Below are 18,483 nucleotides of genomic sequence, written 5' to 3'. Positions count from 1 at the left end.
ACCACTTAAAATGCAAGGCCCCTAAGCGGTTTATGTAAAAAACAGTAAGCTTTTTAAAAAATAAAGTATATTAATGTTTAAAGCCAAGAATACAAAGAACGACGTCAGAAAATACAGAGAAGCCATCAACAAAACATTCAGTTAAATATCAATAAATAATCAGCATGACAGTGTGATAAATCTTGTGGGATAGATGATTCCTTAGGCAGTGTTTGGAGTTGGCCGCTGTTTCTGGCTCATGAACAGCACACAGAAGGGTGTTTGACCATTGATCATGTCGACTGGGTCCAAAAGTAGCTGGAGTGTCTTGGGTTCCCTATCTGCATGGAGAACTACACCTCTTTGGTTTCTTTTACGCTGCTTCTGGCTCTTCCATCAACAGACGGGTGCCGGGAAGTGAAACAAATTGGGGAGTGGCCTCAATCCAGAAGAGGGCTGTGGATTTCTGAGGTCCACAAAGGCTCCTTTGCTTAGAACCCATGGATTTTTGGTTCTGGGAGACTTTTGTGTCAGGGAAAGCAGGGTTCTGTGAGAGCTAGTGTGGTGTAGTGGTTAAGATCAGTAGACTCGTAATCTGGTGAACCAGGTTCGCGTCTCCGCTCCTCCACATGCAGCTGCTGGGTGACCTTGGGCCAGTCACACTTCTCTGAAGTCTCTCAGCCCCACTCACCTCACAGAGTGTTTGTTGTGGGGGAGGAAGGGAAAGGAGAATGTTAGCCACTTTGAGACTCCTTCGGGTAGTGATAAAGCGGGATATCAAATCCAAACTCTTCTTCTTCTGCACGCTATAATGCTCTCCTCCTTCCTTGCCTTCCCTGCAGACAGGGACCATGGTGTGGATTGGCATCTTGTTTTACACCGACCCGGCAGGCCTCCGCCCTTACCTGGCCTCTCAAGTCACGGAGCAGAGCCCGCTGGGGGAGGCAGGGCTGCCCGCCATGCCGGTTCCTGGGGAGGTCCTTCCCACCGGCGATGCCAAGCTGTCCCTCTCTGTCTTCGCTTCGGACCCCGTCCAGCAGCTGTCGGAGAACCAGACGCTGGATTCGCTGAGCAGGCAAGAATCGAGCCACCGTGCCAAGGCTGAAGAGCAGGAGAGCCGGGGGAGCAGTGGGCAGCCGGATCTGGGCCCCAAGGCGGAAGTGACATGGGGAGTGGAAGATGAGGAGATCTGGAGGAAACTCTCCTTCCGGCACTGGCCTTCTCTGTTCAGCTACTACAACATCACGCTGGCCAAACGGTGAGTGGCAAGAAGACAGTCCTGATGTTTCTGCCCGGGCAGAAAGCTCCCAAAGTCTCTCTCGCTCTGCTGCATCTGTGGACCGTTGGTTAAGCAGAGGGAGGGAATGTCAGTGGCCAGAGTCTCCCCTGTGATGTCGGGAGGTGTGTGTACTTTGAGATTGGCCTCCCAAGTTGGTGTGGAGCCTTCTGGCCCCTTGAGCTCTGGGTGTACGGCTGGCTTCTTCCTGTTAAAACTGTGGCGTTCCCAAAGCAAAGGAAAGATTGGACTCTGATTAATAGATTGACCAGCAAGACTCTAGGAGGGGTGCCAATAATAATTCCTGTCCACCCCTCTACCCAGGTCGTTTTATTCACAAAATAACTTTTTACACAGTGTTCGTAAGAACCAATCAGATTTCAAAAAACCCCACGTGGGGACAAAGTTAGATCAGAAGAAATTCTTTTAACTACAAAGAGACTATTTCCTACTTGAGCATGCATAGTAGTCCAGAGTAAATAAAATAGGAAGCAATGCTTTAAAAAACCCCGGAGGTCATAAACAGCAGTAAACAGTATTTACCATCTCCTTGTGAACTCTCTTCCTGGCCCTTAGATCTGTCTAAAGATCAAAGTAACCTATTAACTTAATGAACTGAGGATGCCTGATGAAGCAACTGGCCTGTGTTTCAGAATGCTTATACGTGCCTGTCAGGCGTAGAGAAATAGGACAGATGCAGAGGCATGGATTGATCAGAAATCGTATCAAAATGGCTCAAACCCGGTTAACGCAATGCTTTCATCGCAGACACAAATGGCTTGTTCCATATTTTTTTATAATTCCTCATAGCAATCCCACCTGATCACTACAAAAACTGTGGAACTCATTCCAACAGGAGGCAGTGATGGCCACCAACTTGCTTTGAAAGAGGATCGGACCAATTTATGGAGGAAGAGAGGGCTATTGACGGCTACTAGCTGTGATGGAGCCTATGGTCTGCCTCCACAGTTAAGGCAGCAATGATTCCGAATGCCAAGGCTCTTGTGCTGGAATCCTGTTTGTGGGTGTTCCACGGGCATCTGGTTGGCTGCTGTGAGAACAAGATGCAGAACTAGATCGGCTCCTGATCCAGCAGGATCCTCTTATGTTCTTTGCTCTTGTATCCTCTGATAACACGGGGTGCTCTTCTTTCCCCTACAGCCATGCATTTTGGAATTACTTCATTTGTTTTGTTTACTTGCACACTGCTTCCTCGTCCGTGTTCTCAAAGTAGCAGTAGTATTTTATGAAAAAAACAGAACTCAGCAACAAGGGGTGGGGGGTAAAAGCATTGACACCTGGGAGAGAATTAGCAAAGATTCAGAAAGAACAGCAAGTGCAGTGGAACCTCTGTTTTTGAACATTTCGGAAGCCGAATGCCAAAAACCTGGAAGTGAATGCTTCTGTTTTCAAACACGACTCAGAAGTCGAACGGCTTCTGAAGCATGTTTCTCATTTTCCCCCCATTCACTTTGCCGACAGGCCTTTGATCCTCGGTTTTGAAACATTTTGGAAGTCAAACAGTTTTCTGGAACGGATTACCGTATTTTTCGCTCCATAGGGCGCACCTAATTTTCAGAGGCGGAAATCAAGGGAAAAAATAGCATCCCCCCCCCCCAAGCTCTGGGAGCAGCGGATAGGCCTTCTCCCTGCTTTTGCGGGAGGTGGGGGAATTTCCCCACCTCCTGCAAAAGCCCACAGGAGCCGCGCACCCTTTAAGGAGCGTGCGGCTCCTGCGGGCTTTTCGACCAGGAGGGAGAAGGGAGAAGGAACTGACGTGGTCAATCAGTCCCTTGTCGCTCCTCAGGGAAAAGCCCACAGGAGCCGCGCACTCCTTAAAGGGTGCGCGGCTCCTGCAGGCTTTTCTACGAGGAGGGAGAAGGGACTGACTGGCCGCGTCAGTCCCTTCTCCCTCCTGGGGAGAAGCCCCCAAGAGCCGCGGAGGCTTTTTCTGCCTGCCTCCCCGCTGCATTCACTCCATAAGACGCACACACATTTCCCCTTTCATTTTAGGAGGGAAAAAGTGCGTCTTATGGAGTGAAAATTATGGTATGTTCAAAAACCAAGGTTCCACTGTAGTGAAAAAAGATCCTGTTAAGGCTCATGTGCTCCAGCATAGGGCAGCTTGTCTCTGCCACCTTCTGAAGGAAGAGAGGGAAATGGGCTGGCAAACCTTGCCTGGCCAGGAACTATAATTAATGGAGGCACCCCCAGTGTGTATATTTAATGGAGGCACCCCCAGTGCCCTATCAACACTTTTGTTTTTGATAATCTACAAAAAATTGTAGCTAAAAGCTGCCTTCTGGCTTATTCACACAGTACTGGACATTGCATCGAGCTAAGAAACGCAGGCAGTGAAAAAGCCGTGAACTAAGTGAAAGCCTTTCTGCCTCTTGTCCCTGCTTTTTCTATGTTGGCCGGTCAGTCCTGTCATTATCGCTTCTTTTGCTGCTTTTGCAGGTACATCAGCATCCTCCCAGTCATCCCAGTCACTCTGTACCTGAAGCCGCAGGAGGCCTTGGAGGCACGCCATCCTCACGAGGCCAATCGATACTACCCATTCTTCTCGCCCAGCAGTGAGAAGTCGGAGCAGGTGGCGGAAGGTGTGCCCAAAGTGCAAGGGCACCAAGACGTCACGCTGTACAAGTAAGAGAGCTGATTGGGGGGGGGGGGAGATGCTGCCAAAGTGAGGGGTGGGGAGGGAAGAGGGAGAGCTGAGGGGGCCCATTAAGACACCCGCTGGTTTGCCGGGCATGGCATGCCACTCTCCTGCTTTAGAGTGGCTGGTTTCTCAGTATCTTGCAGAACAGAAACTACCCTGTTTCCCCGAAAGTAAGACATCCCCCCGAAAATAAGACCCACTTCCAGTTTTGCCTCTCACTGTAATATAAGGCATCCCCCCGAATATAAGACCTCCCCGATAATATTTTTTTTTTAAAAAATAATATTTATTAAGGTTTTTAAAAATTACAAAATTAAAGAAAAAAAGAGCAAAAAACAGAGAAATAAAAACAATTTTTTTAAAAAAAATCAATCCTTCCATAACTTATCTTTCATTTGCTTGTTTCCTTGACCTCCTCACACCTCCCTTTTTTGTGTTCAATTAGCTATTTAGCAAATCCTTTCCATCTTTGTTTTTATCCTAATAATTTATCTTAATATAATGTAACTTTACATTCTCACCAATTAACAATCTATTTTTACTTAATCCTTTATAACATTTCTGCTAAAACCATGTAACTTCATTCCAACATCCTTCTAACATTCCTTAATTTTACAATGTTTCTGTAAATAAACTTTAAATTTCTTCCAATCTTCTTCCAATCTCCTCCCCGATAATAAGGCCACCCCGGAATATAAGGCCCCCGAAGCTACCATAAGGCGTCTGACTCCTCTGGACCATAGCAGCGGGACCATAGCCAACACGCAGCTCATTGATTGGCCGCAGCGCAGCCGGAGCTGTTCAGGCTGTGCAAGGTCTCTTTAAATCAGAGAGACTGCGCCGCCGCCAAGACAAGCTGCCGCCTGCTGCTCGCTCTGCCCTGACGGAGTCTGGCTGACTCACAATTAGACAATAAATGTGTACCGTATTCTTCTTCATGGAAAAATAAGACATCCCCTGAAAATAAGACCTAGCCCACCTTTGGGAGCAAAAATTAATATAAGACACTGTCTTATTTTCGGGGAAACAGGGTAGTGAGTTGGGTGAAAGATCTGCTTTTATCCCACACAATTTATCCGAGATTGTGTGCACCTTAAAATTACTATAACAGAGCATAGCTCTGTGTTCTCTCTCAGCTGCAATGACTCAAGCGCTAGATAACCCTGCTGTAGCCGTTGGCACCTGTTTGGATCTGTTGTATTCTTTTCCTTTATTTATAGAAATATTTTATGCCGTGTCATAGAAAGATATATCAAAGCAGCTTGCAGCAGTAAAACCATAAAACCATGCAATAAAGAAGTTAAAAACAGACATCAACTACCCCTTGTAGAAGGGTGCATTCTTAATTGCCTGCAAAGGCCTGGCAGAATAGAAAAGCTTTAAGCAAGTGCTTGGAAGTTGGCACAGAAGGCTCCTGCTGAATCTCTAGTGGCAGGGAGTTCCAAAGGACTAGGCCAGTGGCACTGCAGACTTGGCTCCTTGTTGTCCAGTGAGCCTCACCAACCCGGGGAACGACCAGCCGTGCTCCTGCAGATGGTCTCAGTGTACTTGAAATGATGGGATTGGAACCAAAGGTATTTGTGACTAACTGACTTCTCCATTTCCCACGAACCACCTCAGGGTCGCCGCTTTGGGACTGGCGTCTGGGATCCTCTTGGTCCTCCTGCTCTTCTGCCTGTACAAAATCCTGTGTCCCAAAAACTATGGGCAGAACGGGCTCTCCCACAGCCGGCGTCGAAGAGGAGACCTGCCCTGCGATGACTATGGCTACTCTCCGCCGGAGACAGAGATCATTCCTCTGGTCCTCAGGGGCCACCTGATGGTGAGAAGCAAGACAGGGGCCTTGATGTAGAGAATGTATCTCATCCCCAGCTTTTCCATCCTGAATAGAGCAGAGGGGAAACCACATAGAGAAGCACATCTAAACATAATGCTGTTGCAGAATTTTTAAAGGCTGCATTTTTTGACAGGTCGATGCTGGGTGGGGTCACGGAAGGGGATGCTGTGAGGGCAAGAAACGCTAACAAGGGGGGGCAAGGAACTGTGGGGCACAAAGCACCCTTTCCCTGTTGCCTGGACACTGGGAATCTTTCCCAAAGACCTAGTCTTTGCCAGTCAGTGCCCATAAGCTTTCAGAGAGAGAGACAGAGCTGTTGCCTTCCTTCTCTGCCTGTTCACTTCTTTGAGACCCCTGGTTTGCCACTGTTGAAAGGATAGGAAAGAGGAATGATAGATGAAGAGATACCACAGAGGGGGAAAAGGAATTTTTCTGTATGCAAGTACAGCTGCCTAAATAGGGATTGCTGCTAGGTGGAAGTCACAAACTTATACCCACAAAAAGGAGGAATGGATTTGTAAACTAAATGTACATTTCATTTTGGCCAAATTAACTGCTGTAATAAGAAATCAGTTGAATCAAAAATTAAGAAAGGAGTGGAAATGTTTTGATGAATATATGGCAAAATATTGCTCAAAAAATGTTACACTAATATGCCTAGATTAAAATGTGAAGTACTGGATGGAAGAAAAATGAGTAAGGAAAGATAATAATATATAGAGGATTTGAGAAGATTGTAGAATGCAAAGATTACTGTAAATTGTATAATGTGGAGGAAATCGAGTGGGGGCAGAGGGATGTGGGAGGAAGGAGAAAAGAATAATATGGATTGAGGAAATGTAAATGTATGGGGGGATGAGGAGGAAATGGTGTTGGCTTTGGTACATCTGTATTGTAATGTAATATGTGAAAACCAATAAAAAAGAAAAGAAGGGGGGGGGAAGGATAGGAAAGAGGGTGCCAAACTGGACGGATTCGCTCTGGTCTGATCCAGCAGCCAGACTTTTAAGGAGGCAAGCCAGGAGGCATACACTGGAGTCCTCTTGTCCTCAGGGCACGATCCTTCCTGCATTGCACCAGTTGTTCAGCATTTGACCTGTTTTATTTTTATTTTATTTTTTGCAGGACATTGAGTGCCTGGCTAGTGACGGGATGCTGCTTGTGAGCTGCTGCCTGGTGGGCCAGATCCGCGTGTGGGACGCTCAGACGGGCGACTGCCTCACCGTCATTCCGAAGCAAGGGTAGGTTTGGCTTCCTGCTGCTGACCGGCCGTTACAGTGTGGTGTAGTGGTTAAGAGCGGTAGCCTCGTAATCTGGTGAACCAGGTTTGCTTCCCTTCTCCTCCACCTTCAGCTGCTGGGTGACCTTGGGCCAGTCACACTTCTCTGAAGTCTCTCAGCCTCACTCACCTCACAGAGTGTTTGTTGTGGGGGAGGAAGGGAAAGGAGAATGTTAGCCACTTTGAGACTCCTTAGGGTAGTGATAAAGCGGGATATCAAATCCAAACTCCTCTTCTTCAGGCTGATGGGCTACTAGTTTCAATGGCTCATCATGGAAATGTGTGCAAGCCCTTGCTCGGTTGCAGATTGCTGGCTATAGAAGATTCCTCAGTTTAAAAGGCAATAGATTGTTTACTTAGCCATTTTTTTGCCATGTCCCTATTGGAGTTGACGATCCAGCATGCTCCAGTCCTTACTGCAGACCTGGGTTCAAATCCATATGCAGTCTAAATCTCTGGGTTTCCGTGCTCTCAGCCTCAGTTTCACAGAGGGTAGATATCAATAATCTACTGACAAGTGTGTTGTCTACCAGAATATGTCCCGAAATGCTAATGTACAAGGGCTGCCTGACATCCCTTGAGAAAACGTTGTCAGTGGTCTCTGAAGGAAAATTCTACTTCTGGCTGAAGTTGCTTTTTGGTGCAAGGTATGTTGCATCAACTTCAACAGGTGGTCAAGCTGCACCCCAAACGTCTGCTGTCTGTTCTCTGGTAGTCTCTAGCTTAGACTTCTGCAATGTGCTATATGTGGGGCTGCTTTTGGAGATGGTTTGGAAGCTGCAGCAGCCAGGTTGCTCGCTGGGGCAAGATCCTCTGACCACAAAACAACAATCCTTTGCTGATTCCACTGAGCGCCAGTTGATTTCTGGGCCCAATTCAAAGTCCTGGCTTTGACCTAGAAAGTCTCTATACAGTCATACCTCGGGTTGAATGTGCTTCAGGTTGAGCGAGCGCTTTCGGGTTGTGCTCCACGGCAACCCGGAAATAACGGAGCGCGTTACTTCCGGGTTTCGCCACTCGCACATGCACAGATGCTCAAAATGACATCATGCGCGGAAGTGGCAAAATGTGACACACGCAGACGCGCTGTCGTGTCTTACGTTCCATTCAGGATGCGAACGGGGCTCCGGAACGGATCCCGTTCGCATCCCAAGGTACCACTGTAATCTCACTTTTTTCCCTCACACCTGGCCACAAACCTGCAGAAGAAATTAGCTGCTGGAGTGGCTTAGGGTGGGGGTCTGCTTAATTCCAAGGTGGCCATATCCCTCTCTGTGCTCTGCTTGACCCCTCACCCCACATCCTCCTCTTCTTGGCTGCCTTCCAGGTTGCGTCGAGAGAACAGCGGCATCTTTGATTACCAAGACTGCTGGGACCCCAACCGCCTCGATAGCAAGAGTGGGCTAGATGACGGCTCTGACGGCAGCTGCCGCCGCCCCTTCAAAAGGGCCCGCAGCCCCCCGCAGCCCCTCCTGTTCAGCGACCAACCCGACCTCACCTCCCTCATCGACACCAACTTCTCTGAGCAAGCCAAGGCCGCAACTGCCCCAGAGCCCCGCCACCGGGCCACCTGCGGCCGGCAGGAGTCTGGCTACGACTTCAGCAGCCTGGTGGAGAAGGTCTGCGAGGAACAGAACCCCTCCAACTGCGTGAACTTCTTGGGCTTCTCTGCCCCCTACGGACAGGTGGCCTTCAGCCCCCAGGCTGGCAGTGGGTCCAGATCCCCAGGGTGCGGGGGCGAGGAAGGGGACTGCGTAGCCCGCAGGGGCAGCCTTGGGGAAGAGCCCTATGCTGGGCTGGAGAAGGTGCCCCCCCTTCCCTCTTTGGGCGGTGACTTTGAAAGCTCCATCTGGAGCCTGGAGCTGCAAGGGAACCTCATTGTGGCCGGCCGGAGCAACGGGAGGCTGGAGGTAAGGAAGGAGGCTGGGTCTTGTTGACCTTGGGCTTTTGGGGCCTGGGGGGGAGCAGAGCCTTCCATAGCTGTGCTTGTTCGGCTGCAGAGTTCCCCTCCCAAGGCCAGAAAGGAAGAACTCCTTTAGGTTTTGATCGCAAAGGACATCAAGGGAGGCATCAGCTGTCTGCCCTGAGGCTGTTGCACACAAAGCCATGTGCACACACAGCAAGTCCATGACAGCTTAGCACTGCTCGGGAGCCTTTGGCCCCTGGGCCCGATTAGGCCCACCAGGGATCCTTATTTGGCCCTCCCACCTCTCCGCCACCTACTGTTGTCTGTGGGATTGTAAACCCACAGAGCCAAATGGAAAAGAATCAGAACTGTAACCTAAGTGCACTCCAGTGCTTTTAGAATTTGTACCTTAAAGCCCACCGATTACAGCTGCAAAAGAAGGAACTGAGAGCGCAGTCTAAAGGCTCCCCATTTCTTATGGCTCCCATGCTATGTATCTAGCAGTGTTAGAAATTCAGCTATATAAGCTAGGCGCCAAATGGTTCCTTAAACCAAGGTTACAGTCGCCAAAATGGAATGCGTAGTTGCCGTTTTGGGGCAAGCCAGCTCTAAAGTCTTATTTATCAGTCATGAGCTAGGTTAAGAATTAGAGAATTTAAAGGCATCTTCACTTGGCCACAAGTGGCCAATAGTCAGGTACAAAATGTGCCTAATTTTGAACACTGCTTTCAAGCAGTGGCTGCAGTTACTTGACACCTGGTGATTGAGAGGCGCATGTCCCTGGAGGCGGGTCAGTTGTAGATCTGGCCTGCCAAACAGATCCGGTTCCCATCTCTGTCTCAGAAGATGCCATGGCCCAATCTGTCTTGAGCAAGGGCAAGGGCAAATGGGAAGCCAATGAGCCAGAGGCCAACTCATGTAACACGCATCCTCACCTGGCATGGAATTGTCACTGTTTTCCTTACATCCCCAAATACCCCTAGTTCTGCAGAATGCCTTCTGGTAGTACGGTCATACCTTGGGTTACAGACGCTTCAGGTTGTGGACCGCAGAAACCCAGAAGTACCAGAATGGGTTTCGGCGGTTGCGCAGAAGCGCTAAATTGCGCTTTGTGCATGCGTAGAAGCGCCAAATCACAAGCTGCACAGACGCGGGTTGCGAATGCTGCGGGTTGCGAACGCGCATCCCGCACGGATCACGTTCGCAACCCAAGCGTCCACTGTATATGCCAAGAGGTTCCCCCAAGAGCATCTATCCGCACCCAGCCTGCATGCTGTCTCCAGACTCTGATGTGGGCGGGGGATGAGAAGCAACTGAAAGATAACCAAGTTTCTCCCCCCCCCCAAAAAAAAGTTCTTTATGGGAGTTGTATCCCAAAACATCTCTCTCTCCTGGCCTCTTGTGTTGCAGGTGTGGGATGCCATTGAGGGCACTCTGCATTGCAGTAACGAAGATGGCCAGTCAGGCATCACCGCCCTTGTCTTCCTGAACAGCAGGTAAGCAGCCCGACTCCTCCATCCCCAGAGCATCTCAAAGTAACTGATGGTTAGTCCTGTCCGGCTGATGGACCAGCTATATTTAGGAGTCTGCCTTGACCCCCTGCTGCTGCTCCACCATGCCTGCCTTTCCCAAGTGATCGCAACTTCTCGCCTCTCCTGACTGCAGGAATATTCTTCAGGTTCCAGGAGGGTGAGGCTTTGGGCCTGCCTTCACCCAGGAGGAGCTCCTCCTTGCGGTCAGCCCTCAAGCAGAGTCTCCAGGCCTCCCTTGGCTTTCCACAAGGCACACAATGATCCTTGGGTCTCCTGTGTAGACTCTCCCCTCTCCCCACCCTTTGCCAGCCAGTCCATGCAGTTTTGATTGCCTTCCTTGTGTGACTTCCAGGGCAGCTCCTCAGTCCCAGAGCTGTGCACTCATTTCCTTATGTGCCCCCCTCTCCCAGTAACCTGCACAAGGCCCACAGGGGCAAGAGAGAGCCAGTGTGGTGTAGTGGTTAAGAGTGGTAGTCTCGTAATCTGGTGAACCGGGTTCACTTCCCTGCTCCTCCACCTGCAGCTGCTGGGTGACCTTGGGCCAGTCACACTTCTCTGAAGTCTCTCAGCCTCACTCACCTCACAGAGTGTTTGTTGTGGGGGAGGAAGGGAAAGGAGATTGTTAGCTGCTATGAGACTCCTTAGGTAAAGGTAAAGGGACCCCTGACCATTAGGTCCAGTCGTGACTGACTCTGGGGTTGCAGCACTTATCTCGCTTTATTGGCCGAGGGAGCCGGCGTACAGCTTCCAGGTCATGTGGCCAGCATGACTAAGCTGCTTCTGGCGAACCAGAGCAGCGCACGGAAATGCTGTTTACCTTCCCACCGGAGCGGTACCTATTTATCTACTGGCACTTTGACGTGCTTTCGAACTGCTAGGTGGGCAGGAGCAGGGACCAAGCAATGGGAACTCACCCTGTTGCATGGATTCGAGACTCCTTAGGGAAGTGATAAAACGGGATATCAAATCCAAACTCCTCCTCCTCCTCTTCTTCTTCCCTGCCTCAGGCCACAGGGATAAATGTTGGCTGGGCCTGTGTGAAGAGGGAGTGCTCATGTTTCTTTTCTCTTCTGTACCCCTTGGATAGGATTGTAGCTGCTAGGCTGAACGGCTCCCTGGATTTCTACTCCTTGAGGACGCACACCTCTTTGGATCACTCCCAGCTCAGAGGTGAGTGTTGCGCTCCCCACATCCCCCAGGTGGAAGCAGAAGTTTCTTGGCCTGCTGTGGTCACTGCCTCTCCAGGTTCAGGCTGCTCTCTGCTCTGCCTTCCTCTGGATCTGCCCAGGATCCAATAGTGGAAAAGCTGGCAGATAATTCCTTCCACAGCGGCAGGTCCTGGCTAGCCTCCTGCACCTACAGCTTTCATGCGCTTGATGACTGTAACCTTTATTTGACTTCCATTTCCACGCCCAGAGTTAGAATTTGTTTTTCTTTTTATACACAACCTCCATTTTCAGATTCCTGAAGAACCTGGATCTTGGCAATAGAAGTGGAAAACTATCAAAAATATGGATGGTTTTCCCTTGAGTTTCCCTGGGAACATAAGAGCCTGCTGGATGATAATTTATATCCCACCCATCTGGCTGGGTTTTCCCAGCCACTCTGGGCAGCTTTCAACAAAATATTAAAATACAGTAATCTGTTAAACATTAAAAGCTTCCCTAAACAGGGCTCCCTTCAGAAGTCTTTTAAAAGTCTGGTAGTTGTTGTTCTCTTTGACATCGGATGGGAGGGCGTTCCACAGGGCGGGGGCCACTACCGAGAAGGCCCTCTGCCTGCTTCCCTGTAACTTGGCGTCTTGCAGCGAGGGAACTACCAGAAGGCCCTCAGTGCTGGACCTCAGTGTCCAGGCAGAACAATGGGGGTGGAGACGCTCCTTCAGATATACTGGACCGCGGCCGTTTAGGGCTTTAAAGGTCAGCACCAACACTTTGAATTGTGCTTGGAAACGTACTGGGAGCCAATGTAGGTCTTTCAAGACCAGTGTTATATGGTCTCGGCGGCCACCCCCAGTCACTAGTCTAGCTGCCGCATTCTGGATTAATTGTAGTTTCCGGGTCACCTTCAAAGGTAGCCCCACATAGAGTGCATTGCAGTAGTCCAAGCGGGAGATAACCAGAGCATGCACCACTCTGGTGAGACAGTTTGCAGACAGGTAGGGTCTCAGCCTGCATACCAGATGGAGCAGGTAAACAGCTGCTCTGGGCACAGAATTGACCTGCGCCTCCATGGACAGCTGTTGAGTCCAAAATGACTCCTAGGCTGTGCACCTGGTTTTTCAGGGGCACAGTTACCCCATTCAGGACCAGGGAGTCCCACACATCCACCTGCCCACTGTCCCCCAAGAACAGTACTTCTGTCTTTGTCAGGATTAAACCTCAACCAATCCGCCAACTGTATCCAGACATTCACACAGGACCTTCACTGCCCTCACTGGTTCTGATTTGAAGGAGAGGTAGAGCTGGGTATCATCTGCATATTGGCGGGCACCCAGCCTAAAGCCCCTGATGATCTCTCCCAGCAGCTTCATGAAGATGTTAAAAAGCTTGGGGGAGAGGACAGAGCCCTGAGGCACCCCACAAGTGAGAGCCTAGAGTGCATTGCAGTAGTCCAAGCGAGAGATAACCAGAGCATGCACCACTCTGGCGAGACAGTTTGCAGACAGGTAGGGTCTCATCCTGCATACCAGATGGAGCTAATAAACAGCAGCCCTGGACAGTGGCCCATCTGGCCCAGCATCCCCTTCTCACAGTGGCCACCAGGTGCCTGTGGGAAACCTGCAAACAGGATCTGAGCACGAAGCCCCCTCCCCTCCAAAAGCATTGCCGCATCCTCCTTTGGAGACACAGCAGAGCCATCCTTGATAGCCTTCTCCTCTTCCATGAATTTGTCAAATCCTCTTCCGAAGCTGTCTGGGTTGGCAGCCATCCCTGCTGACTTTGAGAGTGATTTCCATAGCTAATCTGTGTGCCGCGTGAGGAAGGACTTTCTTTCCCCTGTCCCCTGAGGAGGAAGAGGCCTGACCAAACCATCTTTCCCCCAGGAACACCAAGCAGGAGCAGTCTTCCATCCTCTCCCATGTACAGCAGCAATGATGTCATCACGTGTCAGCTGACCCACACGGTGACTTGCGCTCACCAGAAGCCCATTACAGCCCTGAAGGCTGCAGCAGGGCGCCTGGTCACAGGGAGCCAGGATCATACGCTAAGGGTGAGTAACTGGGGGCTGGCAAATGTTCGGGGGGGGGGGCTTGGCTGCAGAACCTCTTCGTTCTGGCTTCTCTTTCATGTTGCCCATGCCTTGCCCGTGGCCTGGCTGCCATTCCATGATTTATTGGTGGTGCCAGCCAGAGATGGAGCCTTCAAGGGGCCGGCTGAGGCGTGTGGCTCAAGAGGAGGTGCCTTTAGGTAGGGCCAACGAGGCTGGCCAAGATGGAGCTCGCCCGTGTTGTTTTGTGAGTGCTGTCCCACTTCCCAGAGGAAGCTTCTGAGGGCAGACTGGAGGAATCATAGAATCATAGAGTTGGAAGAGACCACAAGGGCCATGGAGTCCAACCCCCTGCCAAGCAGGAAACACCATCAGAGCACTCCTGACATATGGTTGTCAAGCCTCTGCTTAAAGACCTCCAAAGGAGACTCCTCCACAAACTACCGTATTTTTCGCTCCATAAGACGCACCTGACCATAAGACGCACCTAGCTTTTAGAGGGGGAATGCAAGGGAAAAAAATATTTAAAGGGAGTGCTGAGCAGAGCCTGTATGCATCCCAGGCTCTGCTCGGCGCTCCCTTTCTGAGCTGCATGGAGCGTGTGTGTGGCGCTTGCAGGCTTTTCCCCGAGGAGGGAAAAGGGCAGCCCATCACTGTTGGGCTGCCCTTCTCCCTCCTCGGGAAAAAGTCCCCAAGAGCCGCACACACGCTCCACGCGGCTCTTTAAAGGGAGCGCGGCTCTTGGGGGCTTTTCTGGGAGGTGGGGGAAGGGACTGAGGGGCTAAGCCAGAAGCTAGAACAGCGAGAGGGAGCGCTGCGCAGCAATCCCTCTTGCTGTTCTGGCTTCTGGGATAGCTGTGCAGCCTGCATTCGCTCCATAAGACGCACACACAGTTCCCCTTACTTTTTAGGAGGGGAAAAGTGAGTCTTATAAAGGAAAAAATACGGTACATGACATACTGTGCCTTCAGCAACTGGAGGCAGAAATGCTTCCAAGGACTATTTGCTAGAAACTGCAGGAGGGGAGAGGGCTCTTAACGCTCGATACCTGCTTTCAGGATTAGGTCATCTTGTTTGTCACTGTGAGAAGAGGATGCTGGGCCAGATGGAACATTGCCCTGATCCAGCAGGGTCTTCCTAGGTTCCTGTGCCCTTTTCTCCATTCTGACCCCCCCTCCTGTTTCTGAGCACAATTCAAAGTGTTGGTGTTGACCTTTAAAGCCCTAAACGGCCTCGGCCCAGTAGACCTGAAGGAGCATCTCCACCCCCATCGTTCTGCCCGGACACTGAGGTCCAGCGCCGAGGGCCTTCTGGCGGTTCCCTCACTGTGAGAAGCCAAGTTACAGGGAACCAGGCAGAGGGCCTTCTTGGTAGTGGCACCCGCCTTGTGGAACGCCCTCCCACCAGATGTCAAAGAGATAAACTACCTGACATTTAGAAGACATCTGAAGGCCGCCCTGTTTAGGGAAGCTTTTAATGTGTAACATTTTAATGTATTTTTAATCTTTGTTGGAAGCTGCCCAGAGTGGCTGGGGAGACCCAGCCAGATGGGCGAGGTACAAATAATAATAAATTATTATTATTATTATTATTATTATTATTATTATTATTATTTGGTTGCTTGCCTGTGAGCGTTTGAGAGGTGGCAGGTGGTACATGTTTCTTTCCTCCAGCCCTGCAAAAGGCAGCAGCTGGACGTGCCCGGGAGCAAGCAAGGAGGGAAATATGTACCAGTCTTGTCTGGCCCAAAACCAGCAGTGCTTGAGACCACAACGTCCAACAGCTTCTGTGGCTGTTCATGCCAGGCTTGGCCAAAGGAAGGGCAGTCATGTGGTCCGTCAGCCCCTGCGTGTATCTTCTGCCGCTTGAGCTCCCCTTACAGGTCTCTGTCTGCACAGGCCAGGGGTTGCCCACTTGCAGTGGGGAGAATAAAGTGTGTGTGTGTGAGAGAGAGAGAGACAGAGAGGCGCTCCTCCTGCACAGGCCTCTTTTCCACTGCTGGTGACACTTCTTCTTCCCCATTCAGGTGTACCGCCTGGAAGATTCCTGCTGCCTCTTCACGCTGCAGGGCCACTCAGGAGCCATCACTGCTGTCTATGTTGACCAGGTAGGAGGGAACTCACAGGGCCCAGGACACGGTTGCAGCTGCAAAAGAAGAGCGAGGAGGAGGGCACAGGTGGAGAAAGGCAGGGGGAATAGGCAAAACAAGGCCAACCAGCCCACCTCTTTTATTTATCATTATTTATCAAATTTCTAAACCAGCCTTCATCCGAGGGCCACTGAGCAGATATAAAAACACAAAAATGCATAGCATGTTAACAAACAAAGACAATTCCCTCCCAGTTTAAAAGGCAATAGATTGTTTACTTAACCAAAGGCCTGGAAGAAGAGGAATGTTTTTGCCTGGCACTTAAAGATATGTAATGCTTTCAGTGTTTCCGTCAAAGCGATGAGGACTAGGATTTTTTTGAAGGTGTGCAGTGAAGAACATTGAGGTTGCAAGTGCCCAGTACACCTTTTCAGTCTCTATAGAATGAGAATAGCCATGCAGTTTTGACAGCCTCCCCTGATAAACCTCTGAATTGGGCCTTGCAGGATCACTCAATCTTTATTTTCCTATAAAATTTTAATTATAAACACATCTTCATATTTGCTCAGCATCAATACAGGTGCCTTTTTGAGGTTAAAGAAGAAAGGGCACAATTTGGGATTTAAACCACACAAGGAACAGTCACTCTCTCTCCTGTTCATCGGTTTGGACATCTGGAGTATGATTTTTCCATATGGCACCAGAGCCAAAATGACTTCTGGATTCCAGTTGAACACACTTAGCTGGAGGTGCCTCTTAGCAATTAAGGCCACAGTACCGATGGCCTTGATGTCACCCTAAGATGTAAAATATTTCAATCTCCCGTTTGGATTGCCCCACTTGTAAGACCTGGCACCACAATGGCATTGCATGTTAGGATCGTCCTACTCTCGTGTAGGACCCTAGTGGAGACACATGCCCGACTGGCATTTTCTCTTCCTCCTGGTCGAACGTTCGGGAGCCTCAAAAGCTTTCTCCAGCCCGAACATCACAGCGACTGATACCAATAAGCACCAGCACACTTAAGATCCTGCAGAGTATTTGCAGTTTGCGTAACAGAACTCAGTAGCACAGCATTTTGGCTAATCTACTTTATTGGCATATAATACACTCGGAGCATTCTGACTTAGCTCCTTCCTTTTTCTCAACCGACAGCAAAGAGAAAGAAACAAAGGACAATAGTCCCACAGTAACATAAACATCCTGTCTCTGTCACTTCCCACACTGTGGAATGAAAACATACACCATCATGTTGTAGACAACAGTCTCATGACTCCAAACATGGAGCAAGAATCCTAACCTTGCATTCCCCATTTGTTCAGGCCATTCCTGCTCATGCTTGGAACGGAGAAGGGAGCTTTGGTGGAGGGTTTGGGTGGCGCTGTGGGTTAAACCACAGGACTTGCCGATCAGAAGGGCGGCAGTTTTAATCTCCGCGACAGGGGAGCTCCTGTGGTGGAGTGGTTAAGAGCGGTAGTCTTGTAATCTGGGGAACTGGGTTCGCGTCTCCGCTCTTCCACATGCAGCTGCTGGGTGACCTTGGGCTAGTCACACTTCTCTGAAGTCTCTCAGCCCCACTCACCTCACAGAGTGTTTGTTGTGGGGAAGGAAGGGAAAGGAGAATGTTAGCTGCTTTGAGACTCCTTAAAGGGAGTGAAAGGCGGGATATCAAATCCAAACTACTACTACTACTACAACTACTACTCCTCTTCTTCCTCTTCTTCTTCTTCTTCTTCTTCTTCTTCTTCTTCTTCTTCTTCTTCTGTTGTTCAGTCCCAGTTCCTGCCAACCTAGCAGTTCGAAAGCACGTCAAAGTCCAAGTAGATAAATAGGTACCCCTCCGGTGGGAAGGTAAATGGCGTTTCCGTACGCTGCTCTGGTTTGCTAGAAGCGGCTTAGTCATGCTGGCCACATGACCTGGAAGCTATACGCCGGCTCCCTCGGCCAATAAAGCGAGATGAGCTCCGCAACCCCAGAGTCGGCCACGACTGGACCTAATGGTCAGGGATCCCTTTACCTTTTTGTGAGGGCAAACGCCTTTAAGGGTGTGCCTCTGCCCATCTTCTGCGAGGCAGGGCTTCCTTCTGCACTGCTTGGGCCCCATCTCCTTTTGCTCATCTTCATCCCGCTAACTTGTTAGAAGCTTTCAGCATTAGTTCTCCAGCCTGACTCCCACCTTCGGGTGGAGGCCTGAGGAAGAAGGACCTGGGGTGACCCTAGTGACTTGGCCCTTCTTGCCTTTCAGACGATGGTGCTAGCCAGCGGGGGCCAGGATGGGGCCATCTGCCTCTGGGATGTGCTGACGGGCAGCAGGGTGAGCCACATGTTTGCCCACCGCGGGGATGTCACCTCCCTGACTTGCACTACCTCCTGCGTCATCAGCAGCGGCCTGGACGACATCATCAGCATCTGGGACCGAAGCTCCGGGATCAAGCACTACTCCATTCAGCAGGTGTGCGGCTGGGGGACCCTTCCTCAGACAAGGCTTTTTTAAAATCTCTCTGCGGGCTGCCGGGAAGAACAGTGGTGGCAATTAAGCTGCGCTGCTTGGATGAGGCAGCGAGATCCAGTAGCACTCCTGTTGTCCTGGCAACCTCCCAATCACTCTGTAGTGATGCGCTGACTGTGGGGCTGCCTTTGAAGATGGCGCAGAAGCTTCCATGAGTCGAGGGAGAGTTTTAATGGCTCTGCGATGGGGGTTCCGCCTGTTGCC

The 18,483-nt window shown here is 50.3% G+C and overlaps 1 protein-coding gene across 1 annotated transcript in view; it reads left to right on the top strand.

Annotated features, from left to right (window-relative positions):
• SCAP (SREBF chaperone) overlaps positions 1–18,483 on the top strand; it is a 63,660-nt gene that overhangs the window by 39,983 nt on the left and 5,194 nt on the right. Inside the window, exons 13-22 of the mRNA XM_081931480.1 lie at positions 822–1,237; positions 3,716–3,901; positions 5,538–5,739; positions 6,880–6,995; positions 8,361–8,943; positions 10,350–10,435; positions 11,559–11,641; positions 13,518–13,684; positions 15,708–15,788; positions 18,016–18,222. Coding sequence (XP_081787606.1) covers positions 822–1,237; positions 3,716–3,901; positions 5,538–5,739; positions 6,880–6,995; positions 8,361–8,943; positions 10,350–10,435; positions 11,559–11,641; positions 13,518–13,684; positions 15,708–15,788; positions 18,016–18,222 — 2,127 coding nt within the window. The remainder of the gene's footprint in view (positions 1–821; positions 1,238–3,715; positions 3,902–5,537; positions 5,740–6,879; positions 6,996–8,360; positions 8,944–10,349; positions 10,436–11,558; positions 11,642–13,517; positions 13,685–15,707; positions 15,789–18,015; positions 18,223–18,483) is intronic.

This window comes from Podarcis melisellensis (assembly GCF_964234715.1).
Source record: "Podarcis melisellensis genome assembly, chromosome: 12".
Classification (NCBI taxonomy): Eukaryota; Metazoa; Chordata; class Lepidosauria; order Squamata; family Lacertidae; genus Podarcis; species Podarcis melisellensis.
The sequence above is the reverse complement of the archived record's forward strand: the minus strand, read 5'-3'. Positions and strand labels throughout refer to the sequence as shown.